This window comes from Ascaphus truei, chromosome 4 (assembly GCF_040206685.1).
Source record: "Ascaphus truei isolate aAscTru1 chromosome 4, aAscTru1.hap1, whole genome shotgun sequence".
NCBI lineage: Eukaryota > Metazoa > Chordata > Amphibia > Anura > Ascaphidae > Ascaphus > Ascaphus truei.
In genome coordinates, this window is record NC_134486.1 from 232,164,389 (window position 1) to 232,184,602 (window position 20,214).

A 20,214-nucleotide genomic window follows, 5' to 3' on the forward strand; every position below is an offset into this window, starting at 1 on the left:
TATTATCAGCTCACAGGAGCCCCCTGCTTCTTACCGGTGAAGTTACCAGATTTTACTCTCCTTCCAGGTGAAAGAAAACCGCCAAATCTCTGGCCAATAGGAAGTCACCACGCTGCGGCTTCCTATAGGACGGCCATTTAAATTCCCTTCAACACCAGAAAGTAATACCAGTAACTTCACCAGTCTCGGGTACTGGGTGGCTTTTGGAGATTAACAAAGCGCTTTTCAGCTCAGGAGGATCCACTGGTTCCAATCCTGTAAAAAAAAAAAGTTTGGGGTTGTTTTAATCAGGGGGGATTGCCGCGATATATTCTTACAAGCTCTCTTTTCTGCCATTGCATTTTGTGTCAAATATAGGTCCCTACTCATGTTGATAAAATAGTGTCAAAGGGGGGGCTCCAGCTGCTTCAGAGGATATACCTGCTCCGTAAGGATTCCCAGAAAATACAAAGAAGTATAGTGCGCATCATAGGAAACCTGGCCTTGCATGAGCATCTTCACTCAGACATAGTGAACTCAGGTAATGAAAACTTCAATCCCAGCCATATCAATTATCTATCACCTAGTGCAGTACATGAACTGGTAGCAAGTCAGTCCACAACAAAGCAAGTCAAAATGAATGAGCAGTATTGTCAGGGTGCATTAGCAAAGGGCGTGACTTATTCGTTATATGCTCAGATCCACAAAAGGGTGCTGAGCTTTAGCATGCCTTTACCGAAATATTTATTTATTTATAAATTGTTTTACCAGGAAGCAGTAATACATTGAGTGTTACCTCACGTTTTCAAGTATGTCCTGGGCACAGAGTTATGATCAAAGATAAATGGTTACAAATACAAGGTTACATTAGGTGAACAGGGTTATACATTATATATAAAGACATTGCATTACATTAAATAAACAGGGTTATACATTAAATATAATGACATTGCATGCACAGTTAAAGATAACATATGTTATAGGCGTATGTAACAGTTACAGACCAGATTAAAATTGTGAGAGCTTTAGTTTTGAAAGAACTTAGACCAGTGATTCCCAAACTTTTTTGTTTGGAGGAACCCTTTAAGTATTTTGTAAAATTTCGGGGAACCCCTATCTGGATGACTCATGTTCGACAGGGGTAAATCACAAAATAGACGTGTAAAGCAGTGGGGGTAATAAATAATAATTAACTCATACTTTTGAATAAACAATATGTATATATTTTGTAATGATTTTGTTTTAAACATCACCCCCCCCTCTGCATCTCACATCACCCCCCCTGCATCTCACATCATCCCCCCCCCCTGCATCTCACATCATCCCCCACTGATCAATCTCTCTCCCCCTCTCTCCTCTACCTTTCTCCCTCCTTCTCTCTTTCCTCTCCCTCTCTCCTTCTCTCTCCTCTCCCCCTCTCTCCCTCCTTCCATCCTCTTCCTTTCTCCCTCCTCTCTCCTGTCCCTCCTTCTCTATCCCCTCTCCTCTCCCCTCCTCACCCACTCTCTCTCTCCTCCCCCTCTCTCTCTCCTCTCCCCCCTTCTCTCCTCTCCCATTCTCTCCTCTCCCCCTTCTCTCCTCTCCCTCCTTCTGCCTCCTTTCCTTCTCTATCCTCTTCCTTTCTCCCTCTACCTCTCTTCTCTACCTCTCTCCCTCATTCTCTCTCCTTTCCCCCTCTCCCTCCTTCTCTCTCCTCTTCCTTTCTCCCCCTACCTCTCTCCTCTACATCTCTCCCTCCTTCTCTCCCCTATCCCCTCTCTCTCTTCTAGCCCCTCTCTCCCTCCTTCTCTTTCTCTACCTCTCTCCTCTCTCTCCTGTCCCTCCTCTTTCCTCCCTCCCTCCTTCTCTCTCCTCTTCCTTTTTCCCTCTACCTCTCTCCTCTACATCTCTCCCTCCTTCTCTCTCCTCTCCCCTCTCTCTCTTCTATCCCCTCTCCTCTCTCCCTCCTTCTCTCCTCTCCTTCCCTCGCCTCTCTCCCTCCTTCTCTCCTGTCCCTCCCCTGTCCTCTCTCCCCTTCCCCTCTCTCTCCTCTGCCCCTCTCTCCTCTCCACCTCCTTCTCTCTCCTCTCCCTCCTCTCTCCCCTCCCACACACACACACACACACACACACACACACACACACACACACACACACACACAGACACACATACACACACACACACACACACACACACACTGTCTGACACACACACACACACACACACACACACACAAACACTGTATGTCACACACACACACACACACACACTGTCTGTCACACACACACACACAAGCAACATTGAGCAGAAGAAGCAGCATCTCTAACTCTCCCCCCTCCCTCCTCCCCCCCCCCCTCCGGTAGCTCACATGAAATGTTTACAGAAGAAACTGACACCACAGATCACCCTCCCCTCTCAGCTCACAGGCAGGAGGCAGCGAGGACTGCACACGCGCTCCTAGGAGGGAGGAGGAGAGCGGAGGGGGAGAGCCAGGGGCTGCAGTGAGTGCGGGCGGCCAGGCGGAACCCCTGGGACTGCTCCATGGAGCCCCAGGGTTCCGCAGAGCCCCGGTTGGGAATCACTGACTTACTGCACCGACACACTTTATTCGAGCAAATACCCAGTATGTACCTGGCAGATACCTGGAATGCGCCGCTCCTCACCTCTGACAAGCCCCGTTGCGTTTGCCTTCCCAGCCTGGGTTCATGCCTGGCTGACGGGCGGCTGATCTGTTAAATGATAATGATTAGGATTTAATAGGCTGCAATGCTTCGCGTGTCTACCAGATGGCATAAATTCATGAATTGTAATGCAGTATATATATATATACTGTGCAGTATTGCAGCCAGCGGGAATAAAATGCTTCAATCCCTGCTTGGAAAATACCTCAATGCACTCGGGCAGAAAACACTCAAACCTCACAATACACAAACCTCAATACACCCGGGTATACCCGAATTCGTGGGACTAGCCGAGCTCGAATAAAGTGTGTCGCCAGTGTAGACTGATGGCGGCTTTGAGAGTCTCCGGTAGACTGTTCTAGTTGTGGAGTGCATGGTAAGAGCATTGTTGAACCTTGGGACCATGAGAAGTCCCTTGGAGTCAGATCTCAGATGATAAGTGTTGCGTCTGGTATGGGTGAGGAGCTTGTTCAGATACAGGGTTAGCTTGACCAGAAAGTATTTGGATGGGAGTAAAAGCATGCTAAAGCATAGTATCCTTTTGTGGATCTGAGCTATAGTGTCCTAATTACGTGGCTGGTACAGTGTGGGCCCTGACATGCCAGTGGCGTTTGTGACATACCAGGTACGTCATCGTGTATTGCTCATTTTCTAGTGGCTGATAAGGCTCGGAGGCCTAAACATCCTCCACTTCCGTTTTCCTCATTGCGGGGCGGTTTGGGCCATGTGGTCGCTGCCGTGGCGATCACATGGTCTCAGATCCAAGAAGTCCGGTGGCACTTTTTGCTGACGGATTTTCGGCACCGAATAAAGTGATGTCCTTGAGTCTCAATGTGACCTCTGCATTTCTGACGGAAGCAGGGTAATGGCTATTTGAATCATTATATCATCTTGTACAAATCGGGGAGAAGGAGTGGCCAGGTGGTAAAGGCACTGACCTTAGAAGTGAGCATATGAAATGCATGACCCAGTGAACAGCTCCTGGTAACTAGGGGCATGTCAATATATAGATGTACTATATGTGTACACATTTATATATTTTACCAGTTTAAGTTGCATATACATTGTATTAGTACATACAGCACTGTACTGTATGTATCCATGCATGTAGGTACGGTAGTGCTAAGTAACAATTACTGTTATGGAATGGAGTACTATAAAAGAGAGAAGAAATTAGGTTAACCTACTTGGGGTGCCCTTGCAGGTGTGCAACTTTGACTTTCTATAGTCAATAAATGACCTTTTTTGCAATCTTTAGATTTTTTCCTGATTTTGTTTTCCAATTTTTGGTGGGCTTGACTCCCTGTTTCTCATGATTGTTATGGAATGGACACATATTTTACTTTCTCCCCTGGTTGACTAATTGTTTTGGTGACACAGAAAAACACCTAGTTTATGGAAAACAAAAATTAAATAAATTAATACTGGATTTTATTATTTCATGTTATTCAAAAACTAATAAAATGATTTAATTTAAAAAAAAGCACACACGGAAAATGCGATTATTTATCACAATTTTTTGTGCGTATATATATATATATTTAAATATTTATATATATATATATATATATATATATATATATATATATATATATATATATAGCAAATGGAAATATTCCTGTATGCTCATTTGCATGTCTTAGACAGGTCTGCAACCCCGCCTTTCACCATTATCACCCAGCACACAGCACTTCCACTGCAGCAAGGGATTCTGGGAAATGACATGCAAATGGGCACACAATGTCACCTTTTGCTTCAAAACCATTTTTAACATGTTTCCCTATATGCTTAAGCTTGCTGCATGGTCACAGCTTTAAGCACAGCCAGGGTTAAGATGCATAGCCAGAAAACCCACCCACAGACAGCCGTTTCGACCTGAATCAGTTTTACAGCGGATTTGGTCGAACACTACATGATTATAAATAAACTATGACGTATGAATAGTTGTTTTCTTAGGCTGGATCTCTATACTGGCCGACGCTATGAAGTCACCTTATGTTATTCAGTCATCACATGCAGCCAGAGCTCTAGCTAACCTGGACCGAGATGCCGTTCATGAGAAATACCCTGATGGGGTATATGTGTTGCACCCACAGCATCGCACTAGGTGAGGAGAACACTTTACTCCACTGTGGTTAAAGGAGCAATTGCAGTATTTGGAGTTTTAATAAAGCAACACTGGGGGATATGTATTACTTTAAGTGTTGCAACCTGTAGCATTGCTTCAAAAATAGGTGCAAATTGCTTATTTTTATCTCAGTGTGACTGTCAATGTACTGTATTAAGGTGCTTTGCTCCATTTTTGGCTCCAAATTGCTCCAATTACACTATGAGTGTTTGGAGAGTGAAGGAAAGGAAATTGTCAGGGCAATATTATAATGATGGATAAAAAAGATGCACCTAAAACTGATGCAGTTTCTCCCTGTCTTTTCGTGAAATAAATCTGCAAGGTTGAGGTGGCGTTAATCTCTGCTTCTAAAACATCAGTGCCAAATGTAAGAAACAAGGTTAACAAGCTTCATACATACAGTATGCCGCTGGTTTAAATTGACACAAATACAGATTTAGCTCTGTGTTATTTAGTAAATTGCACCATTTTGATATATATCCCCAACTGAGTATTGTCACACATTTGTATTTCAATTTGTATTTTTTTATATAGCGCTGCAGAGGGAGGCATAAGTCTTTGTCTAGTAAAGTATAGTCTCATTTTGGTACCTGAGGCACAGTTGTATTAAAGCTGCAGTTCAGTCAATATCCTGCATGTGTGTTTTTTTTAATAAATCAGTTCTGTAGTAAGAAAAAATACTTTTAGCATTTTCTGTTTTAAAAAAAACAACTTTGAAAGACCAATTTTCTTGTATTCTATTTTAACAGCCATTTGCTAAGGCACTGCCCCTTCATGTCCTGTCACAAGCCCTGGCACACCCCTTTGTCAGCCCTGCCCACCCTCTAGCACATGTCAGTGCAGGAATGCTCATGAATATTCATGAGCTTCCACTGACAGACAAGCAGATTATAAACAAATCCCAGCTTTTAATATGTCACCAAATTTCGACCTATCAATACATGGAGAACGAATTGACCTGCAGCTATACAGTTCTTTAGGTAATTAGAGATTGCACACATGAAACTATTGAAGTAAAAAAAAAAATGTAAAAAAAAAATTAAAAAAAAGACTGAACTGCAGCTTTAAGTGACGTGAACAAGATCAGAAAGAGCCAACAATGGGCTTAGAACCAGGTTCATTACCGCAAAATGATTGTTTCTCCCACTTATACGTAGAAACGTTTTTGGTTTTTGAAAAACATTATCGTCAATGTCAGTTGTCTACTCCTAATGCCATTTAGCGCTCTCCATATGGCACTTAAAAAAAAAGCTTTATTGGGCTGCTTTAAACTGGAATTCACCAATCTCTTTTGAAGGGAAAGCAATGTCTGATGAAAATATTTCCTTAGTCATTTTCATAATGGAGGTTTTGTGATTAACACCTCCTGTATTTTTAATGACTTAGTCTGACAGCTGTCACATACTTGGTGCAAAACGGAAAGCATCATTTTGGAAACATAAGTTTGGTATATGGTAACTGTACGTTACATGAAATAATGCCTCTTGCATTTCTTTCTTTTGAAACATACGACGGTAGACAGCCTACAGGTATTAAGGCTGATGTCCTGTTCGTCCATGGTCTTTTGGGAGCAGCCTTCAAAACCTGGCGACAGCAGGACCGAGATCAAACCCTGGGTGACAATGCTTCTCAAGAAGATGAATATACAGAATGTTGGCCAAAGGTAAGTGGATCGCATTCTACATTCTATGGATATTTGTTCTTGCAGTGGAAGAGAGGATCTAATGTATTCCGCTTACTACATTCTGTAACTCAGTTCATGCACATAAGGACATTAGGCACAGAACACATATAATACATTAGCAAAAATGTCAATTATCCCATATTATGTTTGTTGCTTTTCTGTAATTCAGTTAGCACCAATCTTTTTTTTTTTATTGAATCTATAAAAAAAAATTGCATTAAAAAGAGATCCTGCTCGTTATTTAAACTCTGTCCTATTTGAGGGCATTAGTAATGCCTTTTATGAGTACTTTTGGTGGAGAGCCTTTGTGTACCCTGAGACTAATATTTACTGAAAAATACAGTCACAAGTATGTAGAAGATGTCAGAAAGACTGTGTTTTAGTTAAGAAAAAGTTAGAAAGCAAGTTAGAAATGTTAAAAAGTTGAACAGCCCACACATGGATTACACCTGTTCATAATATGCTCCTGTCAAATTGCAACACCGCTGTGTATTTTAAACAAAGCATGCAAATATATTTAGGAAAATTGCAAGAATAACAAACTGATCACAATGAAGGTTGTTACACATCTCCTTGCTGCCTACAAAGAGGATAACTAATTTACCTCGCTCGTAGTCACAAGTGCTGTTTGTTTTTTTATTACATAGTGCTGTCAATGTACATAGAATTTTGCAGACACAATGCGGGTTATTCATTAAACTCCGATAGTGCCGATCCGTGCCACTTACTATTGTGCCCTGATCTGCACTGTCAGTTAAATGAATAACCTCTGAGACCCTGCCCCAAAGACCCTACCATCTACATTTCAGAGTCAATGTTCTTACAACTGAGCTACTCCTTCAGCCTACAGTCTTGTTGTTTTACATACAGGCTGTTAGGTCATGTGTAACAGTTTGAGAAGAAGACCTTTTTTTGTTGTTGTATCAAATAGAATGATTTAATGTTATTTCATATTGTTGTTAAAACCTGCCTGTGGCATGACCAATGGCAACTAAAACGTAAGCTTTATGGGATGTGGGCACTAGAAAGGGCACTGAAACCCTTTAGACAGCATTACGTGCTTGGCTCACACGTTTTTCATATTATATAAGTTTGTAAAATGCCTTTTTGTGGCTTTTGCGACTGATTCTTCTCTCTGAGATGTTGTCCTCCCTAGGTTGATACTTGCATTTTTAGGTCCTTTGGTATTGTATACAATAGCTTCCGTTTCCTTTTTGAATGCAAATCTTTCCAAATTCTTTATGCAAATCAGTTCAGTCAAAATACAGGAATGAAGAAAGGTAAGAAGGGGCTTTAATTTAAAAAAAAAAGTTGATTTTGATCTGAAGTAAGAATGAGGATACCTTTAAATGATGTGGCCACATTCTCTATTTGTGTTGTGGATTACTGTCAGCATGCTGGTGAGGAGTGACATGTTTTGAAAACTGTTCATGTTATATAGGCCTGGCTAGCAGAAGATTGCCCTGCGTTAAGGATTATTTCCGTGGAATATGACACTCATCTCAGTGATTGGAAAGCTAAATGCCCAGTAGACAATCACAGGTACAGTAACATCAAAACTGATCACAACCAGAGGAACAGAGGTATTCATTTTATAAGACAAGGAAAGATTCTGCAAAAGTGGAACTTTCTCAACGCTTTTATGTATAGGGACGTAGCCAGGAAGTCTCCTGTGGTTGAGCACCTAGATAAGCCAGTGGGCCACACATTTTTTTCCTTTCTCCAGCCCCCCCCCCCCCCCAAAAAAAACATATCTGCCTGGATAGGATCCGTAAGGTGCCATGCCACAATTCATTTTTACCAGGTTTGGCTTGTGATTGGGAGTTAGAGCCTTTTGTTAAACTTTGTCACCTTGGGCACCATGCTTCCTATCTGTAGAGATTGCCCTAGCATGGAAATGGATTGGATAGAGGTCATTGACACAAATGTGAACAAATCATGGCTTTGGTGATCCTGCTAGAATCCTGTTAGATATGAGCAGTGGTGGCGCCTACCTTCCTATGAATACTCGATCTAAACACGTGCTAATGGACAAGAAGCAAAAAGTGACACACTGTGAGTGCCCATTTGCATGTCATTACCCTGAATCCCAGGCTAGTATAAAGTACCAGTGTTCATATTGGCCCAGGAGAAGTGAAGACTTGTTGCAGTTAGTGATACAGTAACTCAAATCTGGTAATAGATATGGCTTTTTGTTGAGCACTGTGATAAGTTCAATTCTTTTAGATATCCCCAATCCCCAGCTTGCACTATGTGCAAAAAGTGTAGTACTCCAGTTCTGCTGCAGCATTGATATTGCCGATAATGCATATTTTTTTATCATACAGCCTGTGTATTATTAGAAACAAGGGCATATCATGTTCAAGGCTACAAAATAGATTTTCTGCTTTAGAGGTATGGAGAATACACAGTATTCACTGTCGCAAAGTGCCACCACTCTCTTTTTCTCTTACAGAAAATCTATAGCTTATAGAAGCAGTGAGCTCCTTAACAAGCTGAAGGCTGCTGGTGTTGGAGAAAGGCCAATTATATGGGTTTCACATAGCATGGGAGGTAAGTACCTCGCTTTAAACCTTGGACTTTTATCACAAGCTTTTTAACTTTGCGAAGTAATTTGAAAAGTAACTTTTACGCAGTGCACTCAAAATAATGTGCAAGTCCGAGAAGAGGCTCCAACACAGTTAGTCACAGCTATTTGCGACGTAGTAGTTTACAGATGTTATTACGCACGTTAACGCTGGTTAACCCAAGAAATAACAGAAATTATCACATGGGTTAAAGAGATAGGTTAGTATTGTTTTTAATTGGCGCCGTGGCATTTCTGTACATCTTGCTGCAGCGTTAACACATCTCATTGCCTTACCTGGTGGAACGTAAATACAAAAAAGTAGAACTGACCTAATAACATACAATTAGCGCTTGACCTAAAACACTCCTGTAAGGAATAAGTACCTAATGTACTGACGATGATATTAACAGGGAAAAAGTACTGTGATACCTAATCCCTGAATGTGATGGCTGAGTGGATGATGGTATAACTAAATACAGTTAATTCCCACTGTATGCCTACTTGACTTCAATGATAATATTGCCAATGGCAATTGGAAATATTAAAGAATACTCTGGTGAAGATGTAAATTCAACTATACATCAGACATATGGCAGCCTAGGTATCAAGACAGACAAGTCTTCAAAAACTTGTCATAAAAAGAGTTATATAACACAGATCAAGTCCCTGGCGCGAAGGAAACAGTACAATACCAGTCCCTTGAAATGTGATAAGGAAAAAGGCAGTCCTGTTTATCCCCCTTTGCAACGTGGTGGTGATTCTTCTAATTGCTGTTTTCTATAGGGAAAATACAAAAGAGAAACACACCTTTGCGCAGCACTTCTTTGACTTTGAGCACACGTTGTCACAACAATCGCCCACTTACAACAGTGTGATAGGTCATAGACAGCGAAAACGACATTTCTTTGCTCCACTCCTCTGTGGTTGAAGTTCCCGATCTGCTGCTGCATCCGGTCTCCAGACTCCCCTGCAATCGTCAGCGATAAGGCAGTACCCAGAGAGTAAAAAAAAGTACATAGTACAATACTATTTAAAAACTTTAATCCTTCCACACATCAGGAAACACACTTACAATGTGGTTCATAATGATGTGTGCCTTAAAATGCGTCCGCGACTTTGAGCCCTTTCAGCAGCCGCGATCCTTTCTGCCTCTCCCGATGGTCTCACTGCGTTGCGTCATGTTGCTGGATACTCCGAGTACACGTCCACTAATCTCCACCCTACGCATTTTGTGACTGGCTACGTCACTTCATATGGGGTATTTGAGCTTGACTTACTTACTGATGCTTTTATAGGGCCTGGCCGAAAGTCCATTACCCGTTGAATTACCATTTTAATGTCCAATAAGGTTATAAAAAATAAAGGATTGGGATATGGTTCATCCTATTGAAGTTTATGGTCCGTATGAAAGGTTTTTGTTTTTGCACTGTGCTATGTGATAGCCAAGATTGATTAAGATACCTTCCAGTATTATTAGTGTAGTAAAACACTCGCCATTCACAGACTATTACTGTATAGTAAAAGTTTGAGATGTGAGTGCAGCCAGTTTAGCGACTTGCCGGATACGGTGGAATCATGTAGGTCAATTAAATTGCTGGCCAACGCCATCCCATTTGGTGCAAGTTTATTGTGTCAAAATATACATAGCACCAATTCTTCACCATCTGTATATTCATTTTCGCTTATTCTTATCATAAAAATATAATACTGGATGAAATACTACTAAAGTTGGGTGCAAATTGGTATGTGCAATGTCGATACAATTGACAAGTTTAGTCTGTTTACAAGATTTTTCTACCAAAGTTAGGAGTAAGTGAAAAATCCTGGCATAACACTGGGCAAGGGTTAGCTAAGAATCAGTTAATTCAGTTTTACTTCCATGCCTAAAAAATAACACACATTTGTGTTTGAAATCTGTATATCATTATATATAAAAATACACACGTTCATAGGTGAGATTTAAGTCTTAAATGCTTACATTTACTATTCTAATTCTGCTTTTAATGTTTCATGCAATTTCATGCTAAGCCAGTATAACCAGCCTCGCACTGATGAGACCCAAAGGGTCGGAATGGCTGTCTGTTAGTAGGTTTAGGAGTAGGAGTACGTTTTACTGGCTCTGCACTTCTGTAACCCAGGCTGTGATGAAAAGCTGTGTAATGCGGCAGGCATAAGCTTGTAAGGGTGCATGTTAAAAAGGACATGAAGTAAAAGGTGACACTGTGTGCTCATTTGTATGTCATTACCCAGAATCCCTGGCTGCAGTGTAAGGATTGTATGCTAGTAGATAAGGTAAAAAGTAGTGTTGCAGCCCTCTCTGAGACATGTGAATGTGCTCACAAGTAATATTTTTATTTAATGTAATTGAAGAAAATCAGTGTATATACTGTAAGGCAACAAACTTTTATTATGTTTTTTTACTTTCAGGCCTGTTAGTAAAAAAGATGCTTCTAAATGCTTCCAGGGACGAAGATATGCATGGTCTTGTGAAGCACACACAAGGGATTGCTTTCTACAGTGTACCACACCATGGCTCTCGGCTGGCAGAGTACTCTGTCAATGCTAGGCTGCTTCTCTTTCCATCTGTAGAAGTCAAAGAGCTTAGCAAGGGTGAGTTTGTCTTTTAGTACCTGTGTGTTTGTTGACATGACTGCAGTCCCTCAATGTGCTACACTTCAATGTTACCTCTTATATAATAGATGTTTGAAGCAAAACTTTCCCCTAAATAACCTCGTTTTTCGATTCGATCTGGGGAGACCAGCTGAACCACACTATTATTTGCTCTGGCGATCGCCTTATTCCTGAGATACCAGTAAAGTTACCGGAATTATTTCCTGGTTTTTAAAGGGGGTTTACATGTGGCCATTGAAGAGGAAGCCGCAACTGATGATGTTGCAGATTCCTATTGGCCCGAGATTTGGTGGCCATTTTGGTAGAAGATTTAAACCCAGTAACTTCACCAGTAAATATTTCGAGAATCTGGAGGTAACTCAGAGAAAAAAATGCCCGTTTCTGTTTATTTTATTTGCACTTTACTAAATGTCCACAGACGCAGCCATCTTTCCGCGTAGGCTTGATAATACAGATGTAGCAGCACTTATTGTACCTGCTGGCATGCGTAATAACGCGTTAGCTTCGACCCTTTTTCACGTGAGGCTAATAGAAAGGCATGGGTGTGTGCTGCTGCTGGCATTTTGTGTGTGTCCCGCTACTACGCGCTAACGGGAGCAGTAAGGGCGGGTACATCTGCAGCTATCAGGCATTGAACTATGATATTACTGGGGAGCACCACTCCCTTTTTATTTTTCAACCGATATTTCTTTTTTAATTTAAAGGGCCTTTCCACCCGCCATTTGTTTCTATACATTTACTGCAGCATAAGCTTTCTGAAAATAGTCAGACGGGTTGCTTTCATACTTAAAATATAATTTGTAAGCACATTCACATGTCTCAGACAGGTCTGCAACCCTGCCTTTCACCATTATCTTTTTTTTTGTTTCACACTATTTTTATTTCTTTTTTGGATAATATGGGGAAAGGGTGTGGTTACAGAAAAAAGCTGGAATGGAGTGGGGGGGGGGGGGTGGGGAATGGGGTGCAGCACCCGTCATGGTCAGAACAATAAACAACAGTGTCAATCTCTTTAGTATATTTTTAACAATAATATAATTATAGTCAAAAAGGAAAAAAATTAAAACAAACAACCACGGTGGGAGTGGTGGGGGATGGGCAAGAGGTCCCTTTGGTAATAGTCCTTTTATTTTCCCTGAATCATTGTTTTTTTTTTGTTTTTGATATGGTTTAGTTTATCACTTTCAGACAACTTATCCATTACTAGCATACATTTTTAATTATTATTTTTAGTATTTTCCCGATTAAATTTGTAAGTCTTGTAGAGACGCTATGTCGTCTAGAAAAGCACTTAACCAAGGATTCCAGATTTTTTTTTCTTCACATTTATCCATAGTATTATTCATAAATACCGTCAATTTTGCCATTTCTAAAACATGTGGCACATTCTCCTGAAAAACTTGATGTGATGGTATATTCATTTGCTTAATTTGAAGTACTATTGTGTGTCTGGCTGCTGTCAACAGATGTGTGATAGATTTGTTTGTGGCATACGACACATTGGGCACTGGTTTCCCTAGGATCAATATTATAGGGTCCATTGGTATAGAAACATCAAACACCATGTTGATCTTTCTTAAAATTTCCCTCCAAAAGGGAACAACCTTTGGGCAGGTCCAGAATATATGAAATAATGTGCCTAAACAGCCACAATTTCTCCAGCACAGCGCACTCGCTCCCTTATAAATATGTGCAATCCTATCTGGTGTTTAATACCATCTCACCATAATTTTATACCTATTGTCTTTGATAATGGTGCAGAGAGATGAGCTTGCCGCTGCCTCCAAGATCTCTGCCCAATCCTCTTTAGAAATGTCTGCTCCTATATCTGTTTCCCATTGAGTCATATATGAGTGTTTTTCATTTGTGTCCCGAGAGCACAGTCTAGAATATATATTTGATCTCAACCCTCTTTGGTGCATTTGTACTGTGCATCTTTCTTCACATTTGGTTAGTTGTGTATCCCGATGCGAGAAAGATTTTGAAATGAAAAAATGCCTGATTTGTATTTATCTGAAATACTCTGAGAGTGGAATATTATATTTCTTTCATATTTCTTCAAATGTAGATATTTTCCCCTGAAACATATCATCTTTAATACTAAGTATTCCTCTTAAGATCTAAATATTATTCCTGCCCGTTATACATCCTGGGGGAAATGCCTCATTCCTCCAGAGAGGGGTCATAAGTGAGGGTCGTCCCTTAAATCCCTTTCTTTTCTCCCAATTATCCCAAATATATTATGTAAATGGAATAACCGGGTAACTGTATACCTCTTGAGGTCTATTCTTTCTAGGGATCCACAGTAATACAGTATATCTATATTCTGCGTAAGGATCTCATTTGCCTCAATTTCCACCCATTTAACCTCCTGTGTGGGTCTATGCCAAGTGGCTTAATTGTGCTGCGATAAAATATTTATTTAATACAGCAAAGCTAGTCCACCTTCTGACCTTAATGAATTAAGCACGCTTCTTTTTATTCTCGGTTTTTCTTTCCCCAGATAAAAGTATACATTTTACTTTGCATATCATTTTACATTTTAGTTTGTATAGAGACTTGAAGGCTATGAAACAGAGAGTAATTTAGGAAGAGAATTCATCTTTACTGATATTATTCTGCCTATCCATGATATACAGTACCTATTCCACTCTTCCAGATCTCTCTTTATTGTCTGAAACAGTTTTGGGTAGTTGGCCTTATAAAGTTTTTAATATCTAGCAGTCAGATACACCCCCAAATATTTGATACTATTTTCTTCCCATTGAAAATTGAAATTTAGTTTTAGTAATTTTAGTGTCCCTGTCTCTACTCCTAATGCCAGTGCCTCTGATTTTGTGGTGTTTATTTTATAATTTGTGAAAAAATTGATTGTTGAAATCTCCTTAAATAGATTAGGAAGTGATGTCAGTGGTTTGGTAAGTGTTAGTAAAATATCATCTGCGTAAAGAGCTATTTTATATTCTTTAGATTGTTTTGTCAGTCCTTTGATATTTTTATTAATTCAAATTTTATTTTCTAAGACTCAGTGCAAATAATAACGGAGACAATGGACAACCTTGTCTGGTCTCATTATTTATATTAATTACACTGGAGCTGATCCTGGCCATCTTTAATGTAGCCCCTGGTTAGTTATAGAGCACTTTAATACCATTTAGTATATTTCCCCTGATTCCAAATTTCTCTAGAGTTGTAAACGTCTACGACCCATCCACTCGGTCAAATGCTTTCTCAGCATCCAGTGAGATTAGTAACGTAGGTATTTTTACATATTTGCTAAATTCTCCTTATATTATCGGCTGCTTGTCTCCCTAAAATAAATCCCACCTGATCTGGGTTGATTATTCTAGGTAACAGTTTATTTAATCTTATTGCAATAATTTTACTATACATTTTAATATCAGTATTGATCAGTGAGATAGGTCTATAATTACTACAGCAATTATGATCCCAACCTGATTTTGGAATCACTGAAATTTGTGCACTCAACATTGAGGGAGGAATTTCTTTATCCTTCATAAAAGAGTTAAAAAGTTTTCCTAAAAAGGGAACTAAAAGTGCTTTGAATGTTTTATAATAATTATTCGAGAGTCCGTCTGGGCCGGGAGTTTTTGTATTTTTGCGTTCCTTAATCACTGCCAGTATCTCTTCTTGTGAAATCTCTGCATTTAATAAAACACTATCCTCATCTTTCAGAGTTGGTAATTGACATGAGTCTAAATAAGTGTCTAATTGTTGTTTAAATATATCTGGGGTTTGTTTATGTTTATTTTGTAAATTATATAAAGATGAGTAGTATGCTATAAATTCCTCCTCTATTACTTTTGGGTCAAATACGTTTCTCCATTTCTCATTTTAATTGATTTAATATTGGAGGAAATTTGGATTTTTCTCAGTTTCTGAGCTAATAGTTTGTCCTCTTATTATCATTTGTATCTGTGGGGTTCTTTTTATAGTTATCATCAGCCCTTTGAACATTTAGGCAGTTTATACTCCCTTCGCTTCTTCTTCAGAGACGCAACGGCTATAAACATTCCCCTCATACATGCTTTTTGTGCTATCCAAATCGTTGAGAGAGCCATTCCTGGTGTATTGTTAATAGAAAAAAATAATATTAAATCTGAGTTTATTTAGTTAATTACAAGATCTCTCAGAAGGGAGTCGTTAAGCATCCACATATGTCTCACCCTAGTAGGATTGATATCTTTTAGCGTGCATGTTACAAGTACGTGATCAGACCAGGTAATTGGATTGATCTTTGACTTTGTCACAGCTGGGATTAGTGAGTGTTCTATAAAAAATTATCTAACCTTCTTGATGAGGTGCCGAGTGAAATGTATAGTCTCTCTTTAGGGTGTTGAATCCTCCATGTATGCCATAATGTTATCTCTTGTATACATCTTGCTAAATCTGTATCTTTAGGATCTTGCACTTTCAGAGTCCTTTTGGGGGGGTTTGATTTATCTAGCTTTGTATCGTAAACTGCATTGAAATCTCCTGCCATAATTATTTTCCTTTCCGTAAATTTTGATAATCAAGGGAAGACTGTCTCATAAAAATCTACCTGTTTCTCATTGGGGGTGTAAATGTTAGCCAGTGTGACCATTGTGTTTCTCAATTTGCCCCTGAGGAACAGAAATCGACCTTCTTTGTCGGAAACTAGAAGAGAAGATTCTGTCGAAAAATCTGGGTTGATCCTGTTTCCTGAAATGAGTTTCCTGTATAAAAAGAACATCCAACATTTGCATGTTAAAATCTTGCAAAGCTAACTTCCTTTTTCTGGGTTTGTTTAAACCTTTAACATTTAGCGTACCTAGTTTTAACATATTAAAATGAAACCATATTTCCTAGTCATTTTTGTTATTTTGTATGTGCGCAGGTATTTTGATCTGTTGTCTGAGTAGGATCTCTCTAGCCTCGGGTATATGAGGGAGGGAGGGGGAAGGGTAAAAGAAGAATGTGGAAAAACAAAAACATATACTTATATATAACCAGATTTACTTACATTTTTTAACTTACTTAACCTAAACTAAACTACCCCTGTTGGATTTCAGGAGAATAAAGGACAGTAATTTAGCCCTCAGAGACTTCCAATGGGAAGGGGATCTGAATGAGGGCGGAGGTTCCCTTTTTTCTCCGTTCTCTAAAAAAAAGAAAAAGACCGAGGAGGGGAGAGGGGGGTACAGATTGGGACCCCGAACAAAAAAGAAAAAAATCAAACACCACCAGAAAGTAACTTTTAGGTAGCTTCCAGAGCTCCCGAGTCAATTTTCTTCTCCGAATCAGGGTATTGGATGGGTCGAAGTTGAAGGCCGGCTCCGATGTCACTCCGCATGGAGGCCAGCCGGCCTTCCACGTCTCCCGGGTAGGGGAGGAAAAAAGATCCCGTGTGGGATCAAATATCTAGTCCTTTTCTTCATTCTTTGTGTGAATTCTTCTGTCTGGTAAAACCTTTGCTGACGGGTCAGTAGTCATTTTTTAGATACTTTCTCGGTCCTCTTGGTCTTTTTGCTTTCTTCCTTTTTGGGTCTTCTCCTGTGTCCAGACGGGTATCCTTGTAGTGGCAAACAAACAATAATAAGCCCTCTAAAAAGCGCTGACCTACACAGGGTATCCTTGTAGATTTGCTGGGTGACCCCGCAGTCGGAGGTGATTTAGATCTTTGTATTAGACCCAAGTTGATCAGTGCTTTTTCTCCTTCTGGATTCTTCACCACTATTGTTGAACCATTATGCCAGATCACATGCTTAAATGGGAAACCCCACTTAGTGACCGGTTGCAGTTCCTTTCTTTTTAGCAGAGTGGAGGGAGCTAGATCACTGAATATTTGGATCTGGTATCCTTCAAATCCTATCCACTGTTGCGTTCTGGAGACTTGCATAATGGCTTCTTTCACCGAATAATAGTGTGCCCGCAATATAACATCTCTCATCTTATTAGGGTCAGATTGTTTAGACCCAGAGCCCTATGCACTCTGTCCAGTGACAGTCTCTCTTCCGTTTCGTCGGGGAGCATACTCTGGAGCAGTCTTGTGACAAAATCTGTTAGCACTTCAGGCAATACAGTCTCTTGTATATCCCGTAGTCTCAAATTATTTAGTCTAGCGTGATTTTCGGTATCTTCCAGGGACTCTGTCAGGGTGTTTACTTGTAATTTTAAGGCTCGCAGTTCATGGTCAGTGACGTTTTGGGGTGATATCAGCTCGTCAGCTACCCCTTCTAGACAGTCAGTTCTGTCACCCAGTCCATGTAAATCTCTTCTCAGTTCCAACACTACTTTGGTCATTTCTGTTTGCATCTTCTGTACACATCTTTTGTATACATTTCAGTAAGTTGTCAAGATCACCTTTTGTGGGGGTTCCGGTACTTTCATCCATACCTCCTGCAGCCCCTGCTTCAGCATCTGCTTCAGCCTCTGCCTCTCCCGCTGATCCTGAAGGGAGTCTTGTGCAGCCGCCATCTTGGGGGTCCTGTTGCTTCCGCAGCGTTCTTTTTTTTTCTCCGAAGAACTTTAATGCTGCTCGGGTTGCCTGCATCTTTTCACTGCGCTGCATCATCTCTTTGGGTTGTCCACCGCTGTTGGCGGCGGTTTGGCTCTCTGCCGATATGCGCCATCGGCTGTTTTTATTTTTTATTCTTTGCCCGGGAATCGGAGGAGCTCCGTCTTAAGCGGTCATCTTGTGGGCCCGCCGCACATGCGCCATCTTCCCCATTATCTTTTATCATACAATGCTTCCAGTGCAGCAAGGGATTCTGGGAAATCACATGTAAATGAGCACACAGTGTCACCTTTTGCTTCTTACTCATTTTAACCATAGACACCTATAAGCTTATGCCTGCCATAGTACATACAGTAGCTTTTCAGCACAGCTGGGTTAGCAATGTTAGGCTCTCATGACCGTTGGCATAGAACCACTTGTAGTATTTCATCCGATTATGTCAGGAGGATGGTTCCCAATCTACCAGTGCCAGCCTGGAGATTACCATGACACACTTGGTTCTCCCAACTTCCTATTTTATATTTTCTGATTTGTAGATACCAAAAAAGTTAAACTAATGTCAGAAAAATGTCATTATTCACATATTCATATAGAAACCCAAAACACAAGGTTACCATTGCTAATCTAGCTACTGTAGGATTTTTCTCATAGGGCAAAGCTGTTTATGGATCTAGTCAATGTTCTTACCCAGGGTTATACAAATGGGAAAATATGATGCAGATATACACCAAATCCACTTTTCCAGGACCCAAAAGGATACTTCGGAAGCCTTTTATCCCATATGCGGCAAAATTCAGAACTTGACTGGAGGGGCAAGAAATGTATCTTTGGACTCTATCAATTTAAGTGTATGGAAAGTGGATCTCTATCAAAATTCATTATGTAGATTTATTTTATCCTGAGCAAATTGACCGATTACCTGCACAACCTGAGCACACCAGAGATGTGTTTGCAGGCATACCCCACATTAACGTACGCAATGGGTCCAGAGCATGTATGTGAAGCGAAAATGTACTTAAAGTGAAGCACTACCTTTTTTCACTTTGGTAGAGGTAGGGAGTCGATATTGCCGTTCAGGACATGCCTGTGTCCTACTCACGGGCGCATGCGCGAGCTGGCGTTTTTCCAATTGGGCGAGGGGGATCAGCGCGTCACACAACTACGGCGGTCTGTAGGACTGAATAAGTGCCCATACAGTACTTGCGAAGCGAGCGTATGGACACAGGGGAATGGGGCTATTGTAAATATGTCCGCACTCGCGTGTGTCCGTAAAGTGAAGGTCTGTATAGCAAGGTATGCCTGTATGTATGTGATCATATAAACTTCAATGGGCCGTGGGGTGTCCTCCAGCACCGACGATATCTCGTACTTCTTAGTAAATATGACCCTTAATTCTATTTTGTTAAATGGTTATAATCAGTGGTTGACAAATTACCAAAAAATCTACTCGCCACACAAAAAAATCTACTCGCCACCTAGTACCAAACGTGTGCTGCTTGGGCCAATATTTACTCGCCCGGGGGTTAAATCCACTCGCCCGGGGCGAGCAAATGTATAGGTTTGTCGAACACTGGTTATAATTGTACTTTAATCCAATACCATGTATACCTTTAGGGTATTTAAAGATGCAGGTAATAATTAAGATTTTTAGTCCCCTGATATATTCTCACAAAATACCCACAATGTTCTTGTGCCTCTTCTGACTATGTAATTGAGGATTATGAATCAAGTATCATGGCTATAAAACCCAGGCAATGCTGGAGCAAAAATCTGCACCTGTGTAATCAAAGAAAAAGGACCCATAAGAGGCAATGTTATTTTTTGCTTTAATAATATTTTGGTACAGTTTTCGTTTTTGCACTGGTTTTGCAGCTGGGAGATTGTTTCATAATCCCTATTATCCGTTTGATATTTGGTGGTGTTTCAAGTATATAGTAACAAATGAATCATCTTTGCTTCTGAATTAGTAAGCACATCTATGATCAGTTTGTGATACGGATGTAGCTAATCTTACGGTCTCCGGTGCCGCTGCCACCTGCAGTCATGTGACCACGGTGGAGGCAG

The 20,214-nt window shown here is 40.4% G+C and overlaps 1 protein-coding gene across 3 annotated transcripts in view; it reads left to right on the forward strand.

Annotated features, from left to right (window-relative positions):
- Nucleotides 1–20,214, forward strand: part of SERAC1 (serine active site containing 1) — a 109,539-nt gene that overhangs the window by 80,565 nt on the left and 8,760 nt on the right. For 2 of the 3 annotated variants that reach the window (XM_075596995.1, XM_075596996.1), the window contains 6 exons: nt 358–520; nt 4,584–4,746; nt 6,286–6,430; nt 7,893–7,993; nt 8,907–9,004; nt 11,448–11,630. In XM_075596995.1, the coding sequence (XP_075453110.1) occupies nt 358–520; nt 4,584–4,746; nt 6,286–6,430; nt 7,893–7,993; nt 8,907–9,004; nt 11,448–11,630 (853 nt within the window). The remainder of the gene's footprint in view (nt 1–357; nt 521–4,583; nt 4,747–6,285; nt 6,431–7,892; nt 7,994–8,906; nt 9,005–11,447; nt 11,631–20,214) is intronic. The other variant, XM_075596994.1, reaches the window with a different exon arrangement.